This window comes from Pan paniscus, chromosome 2 (genome assembly GCF_029289425.2).
Source record: "Pan paniscus chromosome 2, NHGRI_mPanPan1-v2.0_pri, whole genome shotgun sequence".
NCBI classification, from domain to species: Eukaryota; Metazoa; Chordata; class Mammalia; order Primates; family Hominidae; genus Pan; species Pan paniscus.
In genome coordinates, this window is record NC_085926.1 from 42,366,056 (window position 1) to 42,378,525 (window position 12,470).

A 12,470-nucleotide genomic window follows, 5' to 3' on the forward strand; every position below is an offset into this window, starting at 1 on the left:
GAACTCCTGACCTCAGGTGATCCAACTACCTCAGCCTCCCAAAGTGCTAGGATTACAGGTGTGAGCCACCATGCCCAGCCAGTTATTCACCTTTAAATTGCAAAAGTGTTGTGATTGGTGAAGGTGCAGTAAATCTACATTTTACTGAACCCTTTGTAGAAATATAAACAAATATGGGCCTGCTGGCTTTCACAACATGCATCAAGAACCTTAAACTTATTCAAAAACCTTGTAGGAACTTAAAGGATAGAAACAATCAGAGATTATCATAATAAACACAGATTTAGTTTGAAGATGTTCATCCTAGCTTTCTATATAACCCTAAACAAGATTTGGGGGGAAAAAAGTACAATTCAAGGCAATTTCTCTGATAATTATTTCCTTCCCTCTGTGGCCTTGAGGTTGTGGTTTTGTGCTACTTACCTTGGTGAGTCAGAGCCTTTTAGTTTTGGCACTGCACATGCACAACAGCCAAGATTTAGCCAAGATTCAGATTACAGATCATGAGTGAAAGTCGTTAATACAGGCTACATAAAAATGTAAGACTTACCATGCTCCCATCCCTTCTTTTCCTTTTACAATGGTCTTGGCACATTTAATTGTCTTCTCTAAATTAGGATTCAGTAAAGCTGTGGGGAAAATAAAATGGAAGATACCATGCTGCCATATGACAGTTAAGTTAGAGTGATGTCAGGGAAGGTACAGGGTACTCACATCAGAGAGTCTTCCAATGAATTCCAAGAATAAATCTATCCTTAGATTTTTATTAGACAACCCTAAGGAGGTAGCAGGATGGAGTCATCTTTTTACCAGATCTATTGATTTTTTAACTTGTAATTCTTATAAAATTTTTTCCATTAAAATATATTGATTAGGCTACAGAGAATCAGCTGATGCCCAGGATCATGATCTGTTCTAACCCTTCGCTTAACCTATCTGGATCCTTGTTCCCCTTTTAGCCTCTAGGGATTTTTCTTACTTTCTTGCCAACTCAGTCTGGGACTTTAAAAGAATTTTTTTTTTCTTTGTTTGCATTCTACCCAATGGGAGAGTTTTTCAGGATACATAGTCCACCATATTTTCATCACAATACACAGTACCACCTCTGTTACAGATAGAAAATTGTATGTGTCTCCCATTGGATTCTGGAGAGATAGAGATATAGATAGATAGTTGATAAATAGATAGATAGATTTATAGATAGATATCTATATTTATCTGTGTTTATAGATATCTATCAATCTATATTTCTGCCTATGAAATATAAATTACAGGCCTACTGTATTTCTCTTTTTGCCTTGGCTACCAGGAAGCTCTGGATGACATTGAATGTACCATCATTTCAATTTAAATTAAATCAATTTAATTAATTTAAAAATGTTATTAACTTACACTTTTAATGTGTACGTCTCCCCAACTAGACTGTGATTGTTGTAATTCACTAAGGGCCCTGCCTGGCATTTTATATACATTATTCCATTTTATGTTCACAGAAACCGTAAGTGGTTGTTAATGTCCCCATTTGGAGGAGCTCTAGAAGTGACTTACACAAGCTCATGTCGTTCTTTTTTTTTTTTGAGAGGGATTCTCGCTCTGTCTCCCAGGCTGGAGTACTGTGGCGCGATCTGGGCTCACTGCAAGCTCCGCCTCCCAGGTTCACGCCATTCTCCTGCCTCAGCCTCCCGAGTAGCTGGGACTATAGGCGCCTGCCACCATGCCCGTCTAATTTTTTGTATTTTTAGTAGAGACGGGGTTTCACCGTGTTAGCCAGGATGGTCTCGATCTCCTGACCTCGTGATCCGCCCATCTCGGCATCCCAAAGTGCTGGGATTACAGGCGTGAGCCGCCGCGCCTGGCCGCTCATGTCATTCTTAATGGCAGCAGCTAGGATTCCCACCAGGTTCCCACAGAGTTCCTGTGCCTTTTCCTCCTATGTTGCAGTCCTGCCTCTCCTTGAATCAGAGAACTTTCTTACTCCTCTCTGGAGCTAAAGGCCAATCATGGGGCCCAACACAGACAGGTACTCCCCAGGCCACATGAGAAGGCTGCAGGCCTTCACTCCAACCTCTCCTCTCTGTCTCCTAAAGACCCAGCTCAGAAGCCACAGGCTCTGGAATGGTTCTCACCCATCAGCGTGGAAAGAGGTTTGCTCATTAGGGAGGATGCTGGGGTGCTTAGGCAGGAAGACCGCCTCAGATGTGAGGGAGACCTGGCCCAGCTATGTAGCCTCTTGGTTTAGCCCCAACTCAGGAGCCGCACTGCTTAGGTTTCCCTCCCAGCTCTACCACCCCACAGTTGTGTGGTCTTGGGCATATACTTACCCTCTCTGGGCCTCAGTTTCCCCATTCATAGAATGGGGATAACGGTACCCACCTCATGGGTATTTAATTAGATTGATTAGATGAATTAATTAGATGAATACTTATAAAGGGCTTAAAAGAGTAGCTGGCAGTTAACAAGCACAAGAATGGCAACTATATAAGGCCTGGCACTTAGTGGGTGCTCAATAAATGCTCACGCAGTTAGTGAATCCTGGCAACCACCTCCCCTTGATCACAGGTACTTGGGACCGCCTAAGAGCAGTGGGCAAGCTCCCCTTGGGATGCCCAGCTCCTGTCTCCTCCCAGTAACCAGTTCTGCCTTTCAAAGTGGCAGCAACTGCCCCCTTGAAAAAGGGAGAGGGGTCAGGAGCGGTGGCTCACGCCTGTAATCCCAGCACTTTGGGAAGCCGAGACGGGCAGATCACGAGGTCAGGAGATTGAGACCATCCTGGCTAACACAGTGAAACTCCGTCTCTACTAAAAATACAAAAAATTTAGCCAGGCATAGTGGCGGGCGCCTGTAGTCCCAGCTACTCGGGAGGCTGAGGCAGGAGAATGGCACGAAGCCGGGAGGCGGAGCTTGCCGTGAGCCGAGATCGCGCCACTGAACTCCAGCCTGGGCGACTCAGTGAGACTCCGTCTCAAAAAAAAAAAAAAAAAAAAAGAAAGAAAGAAAAAGGGAGAGGTGGCCGAGCGTGGGTGAAATCAGGCCAGCTGGTGCCCTCTGCTCCCGCCCTTCAGGCTCTGATGCCTGCAGCCTCCTCTCAACTCCCCAACACCTTCTCTGCCCATTTGGACAGGGGTCTCCGTCACTCCATCCTAGGTTAGCCTGCCTGACTCCCCACAGCCTGATCTCACTGTACCCCCAGCAGTGCAATGCTCAGCCTCCCAGGGACCCACCCTGGATATGGCTCCTGCCACACCCTCTTCTTTGTAAAACTTTGTAAACTCTGGCCATTTGGAAGGCAGGCCTCTAACACAGCACCACAGCCTCCAGTGCCCCCGCACGGAATGGAAAGAGGGACTTACCGGAACATGACATATGGCAGCGGTTCCTGCCATGGTCGCCACACCAGTCACTGCCACGCATCTGAAAGAGGCCGAAGCCAGTGTAGCCATCACGTGTGTTCTCGTAGATGGCCATGGGGTTGAACTTGCTCTCGAAGTAGGCCAGGCACACCCCTAAGATGGAACAGAAGGTGTGTGACTCTGAGGACAGCTGGAGTTGGGGATGCCTGGCCAGAGAAGGGAGGGCAAGGAGGTGAGAGGAGGGAGCACTAAGGGGGCCTACTCACAGTTCTCAAGGCTATAGCCCTCAAAATAATCCAGGCCTCCATCGTGGAGTTTCTTAGCCACTGTGCAACGCCCCAAGATGTAAGCACCACTTGGAACCACCAGGTAGCCAAGGAGGGAGAGAACCACAGATGCCTTCATCTTCTCCAGGCTCCTGGCAGGTCAGGGCAACGGTGGCCAGATGAGTGGGTGGAGTCACAGGGACACTGGTCCTCTGAAGGGAAAGAAGGGCACTGTGGGGGTGGGGGTGGAGCACAGTTCAGTGTCATCAGAAAAATGGGAGTCTCACCTGGTAAGCCATGACACTTCTTCCCATCCTAATTCTCTGCTTCGTGTCACTGCAAATCTGGGACACCTGAAACTCTGCCCCTTCTCCTCCTCTTGACCTCCTATTTTCTAAGGAAATTGCACTCTTGAGGCCCCCTCCCAACCCCAATTCTTTCCATCCAGCAAAACCCTTTGGCTCCTTCTGGGTTTGTATCTCACTCGTTTCACTCCGACATTAGATACAGATGCTCAAGACCTTTCTTCCCTTTATTGTAAAAGTAGACTTTGGTGATTAAATACATCTTGGAAAACAGAAAAGAGAAATTAAAAAAAAAAAAAAGCATCATGGCCCCACCACTGCAGCAGAACCACTACCGACCTGTTGAATTATGTCCATTACTGCCTCTTATGCGTCTTATTCCCAGTTGTGTCTTTGTCCTTTACACAGTCTTGTCCCCAGATTTTCTACAAACCAAACTCCCCTGAGTTTTTCCCTGCTGTCCACACAATGAGACAAGCCCAGACCTGCCACATACTAGCCAGACAACAGACAAGTCATTTAGCTTCACAGTGCTTCTGCTTCCTTATCTTTAAAAGTGGGGTCACTTGGGAGGGGAGTGCACTCAGAGAATGGACTCTTGAGTTTAACCTTCTCCATTTCTTTTCCATTTTAAGTGGCTGCCACCATCGAAACCCACCGCCTCCTCACAGCAAGCTGAGTCATAGCCCAGCCTTCTCATCTCCAACCCCCTGGGCCAACTCATGCAGGTGGTGTTTTCTACCATGACTGAGGAATGTCCCCAAAGCAGGTACAAAATATCACTTGGAGAACACTGCTAATCCCCTTTTCTTACCACAGCAAACCCACACTTGGCTTTCCAAGCCCTCCATGATCTGGCTTTACCCCATCCACTCTTTATCAGGACGAATCTATTAAGTAAACTCGGAATTCTCATGGCGCTCCCTCTCTGGATGCCTCTGCACCTCCCCACTCCATTCTCCCAGGAGCTGTGCCCTCATGCATGGTTCTTCCCAATGCACAGGGCCCTACCATGCCTTTCCCCATTCAAATGTTGCTCCATCTTGAGGCCTCACCCCAGGTGCCAACTTCTTGGATCCTGATGGATCCTCCATAAAAGTTCCATTTTCCCTCTGAGCCCCTATTGCTCTCAGAGTCTCTTCCATGACACACTGCAGATGATTGTCCTGTTTTGTGCTCTGTCCCATTCCTCAGACTAGAATGTGTAATTGGAAATTGGAACCCATCTTCCTCCTGGAATACCCCATAGCCCCTAGCACTCCATCGTTATATATCAACTGGACAATTCATTGCACCCTCCTGTTTGTCACCGTTCACAGGTGCATGTCTTCCTGGCTGTATACACCTACACCGGGGGTTCTCAACCTTGGCACTTGGGCTGGAATATGCTTAGTTCTGGGAACATCCTGTGCATTGGATTGTTTAGGAGTACACCTGGCCTCTAGATGCTAGTAGCTCTGCCTCCAAATTATGTCAGACAAAAATGTTCCTATGGGACAAAATTGCCCCCTGTTGAGAAATGTCTAACTTGGGCAAAAGTTAGAAATAAGTGTATTCATGAATTAGAAGAATCATACTTTCAAACGTTTGTTCAAACTCTCAAGCTGTATGATTAGTTGCAGACATGACCAGTACACCAAATACAGTATCTAGGAGGGCCTTGCATTTAAGAGCTCAGACTTGGGAATCAGATTGCCTGGGTCCAAGTTCCAGCTTTACCCCTCAGTGGCTGAGATATCAGTGATCCCAGCAGTAATCTTAGACAAATTGCTCAACCTCTTCATTCCTCAGTTTCCTCATCTGTAACACAGATTAAAACAGTACTTAATTAATTGTGTTGATTTGAAGAGTAAGTGAATTAAATATGCACAGCACTAGATTTTACTTGTATGGACATTTTTCTTAGCTCTGGTTGCACTCCTGCCCTTTTATACCGATGTATCAAACCTGTACATTGTGCACATGTACTCTGGAACTTAAAGTATAACAATAAAAAAAAAGTGAATCTCAATGCATGTTTCATTTCCCAACAGAGCAAACAACATTTTCTGGTAATGTCTGTCTTCCACAGGGCAGGCCTTATCTCAACTCATAGAAGGCATACTGAGTCCTCTCCTCCCCTCTCCCCCAGAAGCCAGTTCATCAGGTTCATCAGGGTGTGCCATCTACAGTTCTTCTAGAACCTATTTGCCTCTCATTTTTTCTGCCATCATCCTAATCCAGACCACCATCATCTCTAAGGTGGAGGTTTTCTAACTACACTCCTCTACTACATACTCCTCTCTGTTCCCCTAAACCCACTGCCCACACAGCAGCTGGAAAGGCATTTTATAATGCATGTGTCCAGTCACATCACTAATCTCCAGTGGATTCCCCTTGCACTTTGAATAAGGTCCTAACTCCTCAACCTGGCTGACAAGTCTTTCTGATGCAGCCACTGAGCACTTCTCCAGTCTGAATTCACATCACTCTCTCCTTTGTTCACCTTCACTCTGCCATAGTCACCTTGCACATTTCTTTTCCTTGAATATGACAATTTCATTCCCACCACAGGTCCTTTGCACCAGCCATTCCTTCTACCTGGAACATGACTGCCCTGACCACCACATATGAGCTCACTACCTCAAAGAAGATTCCTTGATCACTGCCCCATCAAAGAAGACGGTCTTTATTTTCTTCATACCATTAATCAATATCAGGAATTCCATTGTTCATTTATCTGTTCACTTGCTTATTTTCTCTCTCCCATACCTGAGTGTAAGCACCTGGAATGCAGAAACCTGGTCTTGTTTTTTCTCTTCATTACCCCAGAACTCAGAACAGAACCTAATACAGAGTAGGTGCTCAATGAAACTTTGTTGAATGAATGAATGAACAAAAACCTCCTCTTCCCAACTGAACTGTCATCAAATGAGCAATAAGTGAATTTGCTGATGAGCATCTCCTGCAGCTGGGTATTGTCATGCCCGTTACCCTCCTGCCCACCATATACCCGCCTAACAGTCCACCAGCCCTTCCAAAGGCCGGCTTTTGGTGCCTTTCCAAGGGGAGGGGAAGAACAGCCACTGCAGCAGCTTCGACGTGTGTTGCAGGGAAGTTGCTCCACCTACATTTGGTTCCTTGGGTTTTTCAGATGCTACTTCATTAATCATCCACTTGTCTGCACCCAAGAGTTCTCCATGACGTGCTCTTCTAGAACCCTTTCTATGACATCAGTTGCTATGCACCAGGATATTCTGAAAAAGGGAGGGTCTGTCACTGTCACATTTGTATTAGTTTTCTATTGCTGCTGAAATACGTTACCACAAATTTAGTGGCTTAAACAACACAATTTATTATCTTAAAGTTCTATAGCCCTGAAGTCAGAAATGGGTCTCACAGGGCTAAAATTAAGGTGTCAGCAGGGCTGTGCTCCTTCCCAAAGGCTTTAGAAGAGGATTCATTCCCTTGCTCATTGAGGTTGTTGGCAGAATAAAGTTTCTGCAGTCACAAGGCTGAGTTCCCTGTTTCCTTGCTGGCTGTTGGCTAAGGGCCATTTCCAGCTGCTGAGCACTGTCTGCCTTTCTTAGCTCTGTTGCCTTCCTCTATCTTCAAAGCCAGCAAGGGTGAGTCAAACCCTCTCACACTTTGAATTTCTCTTGCCTCTTCTTCTGTCATTGTATCTTTCTGACCCACTTTTCTTCCTCCCCTTCCATGTCTAAGGACTCATGATTAGATTGGTCCAGCCGGACCATCCAGGATAATCTCTGCTTCTCAAAGTCTTTAACCTTAAACACATCTGCAAACTCTCTTTTGCCATGCAAACTAACACATTCAGAGGTTCCAGGGGTGAGTGTTACCGAACAAAAGTGATTCAATGCATTGGAAGCCAACGCTATGACACTGGGTGTTTGAGAAAAGGCTTTTTATTGAAATATAAATATTTAATTTTAAATATATAATCAATATATTGTCGATTTCCAAGGAGACAGCAGTGTCAACCTCAAACCTGTCTCCTGTGATGCAGTATTTTTATTAGAAAAAGTTTAGGGGATTCTAAAATTAGTAGGTGATTTGGTGGAAGAAAGGGAAGGGCTGGAAAGTCCTGGGTCATATGCAGTTATCTCTTCATACTATTTTATGGGTCCCCTGGGCAATTTTGGGGAAAGTTAATATAAAGCATGTGGTGGAAATTTAGTCTGTGACATCAGCAAGCTCGTTCTGCCTAGACTCTGGTCGGCCATCTTGGTTCCAGCTGATTTCAGCCAGTTCTTATATCTCATAAGCAGAGGGAGTTTCAGTATTTCAGCAAGTTGTTTCTTTTCTTACCTGCCATCCTGCAAACTCAAGAATTTCTGTTAGTCATTGGTTTTTTTAACTCTTTGGGGCATGGCTTCATTAGGACACCTTTGGAAGATCAGTATTCTGCCTGCTACAGCATTCTTCTGGGCCCCCATAGGACTGCCTTCTAGGTGGAACAGTGGGAGAAGCCCTTATGTAGCTTTTCTAGTCACCAGAGGGCCATGGTCAAAGACATCCTCTCTTGGGGCCTGGGCATCTTCATCTGTGACTTGAGGGCATCAGACTGGGTTCTTTAAGGTCCTTTTCAGCTCCAAAAGTTAAGAGATATTGAGATGATTGAGGGCAAATTGGCCTTTTGAAAACACAATAGTCTGTCTGGCTGACTCAATTAGAACTGGTAATTAGTCGATTAATTGAAAATTAATAATGTAGAGAATCATAAAAGAAAAACTAAAACCAGGCCATAAACGCTGGGGCTTAAATCCATACATGCCTATTTTCTCAACAGTCTTTAGTGTTGGCTCAGCTGGAGGCTGGTTGGCAGAAAACCAAGGTGTTTTCACAGAAATCAGTTAATCGAGAAACATTCCATCTGCAGAAACTCCCACCTCTGAAGGCATAATAGCGGAAATATTCTCCTCATCCACAGTGGTAGACAGTTTGAAAAAAAAAAAAAAGGCCACAATTTTACAGTCTTCTCTGTATCTGTGCCCCTTGACTTTGCAACTTAGCTGCTCCCATCAAGGGATGCCATCCACTCCCCACCCCAGGGGTTGGGTTGGCCTGTCTTGCTCTGACAATAGATCACAGTGGAATGAGGTAGTGCTAATCCTAGGCCTCAGGAAGCCTGATGCTCACCCTGAGCTCTGCCACCACCACATGAACATGCCTGGCCTCATCTTGCAAGAGACGAGTGGCACCAGTCACCCCTATTGCTACAGTGGATGACAGTTAACTGCCACACATGCAAGATCACCCTAGGCTGGCCAGCCCCCAGCTGACCATAGATACATGAATGATGACAGCCATGATCAATCAAGTCCAGTCAAGGTAAGCAGAAGTGTCCAGTTGACCCTCAGCCTAGTAAGCAATGATGAATATTTCTTGCATTTAGCCACTGTTGTAAGTCTGGGGTGAGGAGGTCGTTACACAGCAATTGATAACGGACACATCCCCTCAGCTCCACGCTCTTGCTTTGGTCTGCGCCTCCAGGCAACCATCTGTCTGGGCCCCTAGCACACGGGCCATCTGCTCTGGAGCCTATTGACAAGCACCAACTGTTCTGCGGAATCGACTGGGCAAGCTGTGCTGCAATCACACAACTTCCAGCAAAGGTCTTATTCCCAGAGGGAAGGGAATTGCCCTTCTTTCCTGATATGACATTTACCTTTCCCAGAAAAATTGACCTAGGAGCCCTCATGGTGCAGGGGCCTCCTCAGGCAAAAAGCCCAGGGTTTGCTGCCCTGTTATTTGCCCTGTTGAGTTACTGGGTGTGACTGGATGCAATAGGCTTTGTTACCAGTGGGGTTTAGTGCACTGGCTGTATACACTGAGCAAACTGGGCAGAATCCTCTCTTTCTTAGAGCTATGGCTTATTATATTGGCCACATCCAAGCACCTGAGAATCCTTCTTAGACCCTAAAAAATGTGCTAGAAATTGTGGCAAGTGTTGGGCACATCAAAGTGAGCTCATAGCACAGTGTGGTACTTACACAGGTTAAAAAATAATCATCAACAGCCCTGTAAGAAACACCATAAAAGAAGTCCATTCACAGTTCTGTAGGGGTAAAGAGAAGAAAGCCCCACCTGCCTAGGGTGCAGCAGGGTGGGGACAAGGAAGCCTGCACTGAGCAAGAGATGTGGAAATGCTGTGGAGGATGGGCAAGGGGGCTACCAGCAGGGCAGGGTGGAGTGTGCTCGAGACAGCCCCCGCCCCTCTTTGGTTCTCTCTGCCCCCTGCCCACCAGCACCACCCCCCTTCAGTGCCTTTGGAGATACTGAAAACTTCACCTCCTGGAGAACAGAGAACGGAGGCTGACATTTGTTGAATCTTGTTAACATGTCAGGCATAGGGCTAAGGGAATCATATGAATTAGGTCGTTTAATCCTCACAATCCTCCCAACAGTTAACTATTATTGTGATTATTATGCACATTTCATGAGGAAACAACTAAGGCTCAGGAATGACTTGTCTAATCAGGGCAGGGGACAGGGCAAGGGTTCCATTCCAGAAGTTGTGCTCTCAGCCCCTGCTGCCTGCTCTCAAGAGCCATGATGCCACTCCGTGTGATACTCTGGGCACGCTGCTTCTTCCTCTCTTTGTCCTTTGCTCCAGTGGATTTCTTTCTACTTATTTATCCTGAAATTTGTTGAGTTCCCTGAATCTGTCGATCAGATACATCCATTATTTCTGAGACAGTCTCAGGCACTGTCACCTCACTCTACCTTCCATGTCTCAATGTCTCATATTTCTTATGTCTGTATCCCTGGACTGCATCCTGGATCATGTATTCAGGTCTACCTGGCAGCTCAGGAATTCTCCAAGAATATTAAATTTGCGGTTAAATCCACGAATTGAGTTTTCCATTTCATTAATTTGTGGGTTTTTTTTTTTTTGTTTTTTGGGATTTTGTTTTGTTTTGTTTTGTTTTTATTTGAGACAGGGTCTCACTCTGTCACCCAGGCTGGAGTGCAGTGGTGCAATCTCGGCTCACTGCAACCTCTGCCTCCTGGGCTCAAGTGATCCTCCCATCTCAACCTCCTGAGTAACTGGGACTACAGGTGCATGCCACCATGCCTGGCTAATTTTTGTATTTTTTGTAGTGACAGGGTTTTGCCATGTTGCCCAGTCTGATCTCAAACTCCTGGGCTCAAGCGATCCACCCACCTCGGCCTCCCAAAGTCCTGGGATGGCCTGAGCCACCACACCCTGCCTTTGTTTCATTAATCTGATCGTTCATTTTTATACATCCCATTTAGCTCTTTTTCCCATCTGCTTTTTCTTTATTCTGGTTTTCAACCTTGCTTTATTTTCTAGAAACCATAGTAAACACACAGATTTTATCCTGCAACTTTTTGTTCCAATATCTGAGGTCTGCCGTTGGGTACGATCTTATGGTCTATTTGTTCAGGCTAGCTGGTGGTAAAGACTTTTCAGAAGAAACAAAAATTCTTTCTCTGCTGTCACTCAGCACCCAGGTTTAAGACAAGCAATCATCCTTGCAGTCCCCAGGGCAGGCACTAGCTCACATTGCATGAACATAGAGTGCTTTGGAGCCCCAGGTTTATAGGGGGTCTCCGGCTGGGTCCCACCTCTCCTCCCCAAAGCATCACAAGGCTGTGCCTTCAAGGCAAAAGCCAGCTGCGGTATTCCACTTACCTCTCGGGATTCCACTGTCACTGAATTTTAGGCTGGAGTGTTTTGTTTTTGTCTTTTTCTCATAAAATTTTTGTGCAGCATTTTTGGTTTTGTTCCACAGAAGGATCAATTTGGTTACCCAGTCTACCGTACTATGAGACACAGATGTAGCATCTTACTAACCTGCATAAAAGAAACACCTTACAAAAATAATGCCCAGCATCTATTAAATACTTACGGAGTGCTACACTCTGGGCTGAGCCTTTTATGTCTCATCTTATGTAATCCTCACAGTAACCTTCTCAGCATCAGCTTATAGGTAAATATATTGAGCTCAGGGAGATTATATGACTTCTGTAAGGTTACAAGCTGCAAGAAACCAGTTGCCTCACTTAAGAGGTTACTGTCCCCAACTACCCTGCTGCCTTGCTTGGGTGATGCTTTATATATACTATTTTGCAAAGAGATTGCCTCTTTCAGATAATTGGAAATGTTTCTCCTTTTATGTTGCATTTTTATTCTTAAGATACTTTCCAAATGCAAATTTAAACTAAAATATTAACACATACGTGTTAAAACTATGTACCCTGAGATTCTTTTATGTTCACAAGATTGGATCGTTGTGGAGAGAAAGAAGAGGAGGAGGAGGAAGAAGAAGAGGAAGAGGAAGGAGAAGGAGAAGGAGGAGAGGGAGAGGGAGGAAGAGGAGAAGAAAGAAAAAGAAAGAAAGAAAGAAAAAAGAAAGGAAGGAAGGAAAGGAGGAGTAGGAGGAAGGTGTACATGAGTGGCACTCTAAATTGGGAGTTACGGATTTTATCATTTGGGAAATTTTTGTTACATCTGGAATCAAAATATAACCAGTGCCTTAGGCTTTTCCATTGCAAGTAATAGGAAACCCAACACAAACTAA

The 12,470-nt window shown here is 45.4% G+C and overlaps 1 protein-coding gene across 5 annotated transcripts in view; it reads right to left on the reverse strand.

Annotated features, from left to right (window-relative positions):
* Positions 1-12,470, reverse strand: part of LYZL4 (lysozyme like 4) — a 114,534-nt gene that overhangs the window by 44,863 nt on the left and 57,201 nt on the right. The window contains exons 1-4 of one of the 5 annotated variants that reach the window (XM_055109737.1): positions 7,032-7,089; positions 3,617-3,847; positions 3,351-3,503; positions 551-629 (exon numbers count right to left, since the gene is read on the reverse strand). In XM_055109737.1, the coding sequence (XP_054965712.1) occupies positions 551-629; positions 3,351-3,503; positions 3,617-3,755 (371 nt within the window). In that variant the 5' untranslated portion in view covers positions 3,756-3,847; positions 7,032-7,089. Of the gene's footprint in view, positions 1-550; positions 630-3,350; positions 3,504-3,616; positions 7,158-12,470 lie in introns of those variants that run through there. The other 4 variants (XM_055109735.1, XM_055109736.1, XM_055109734.1 and 1 more) reach the window with 4 other exon arrangements.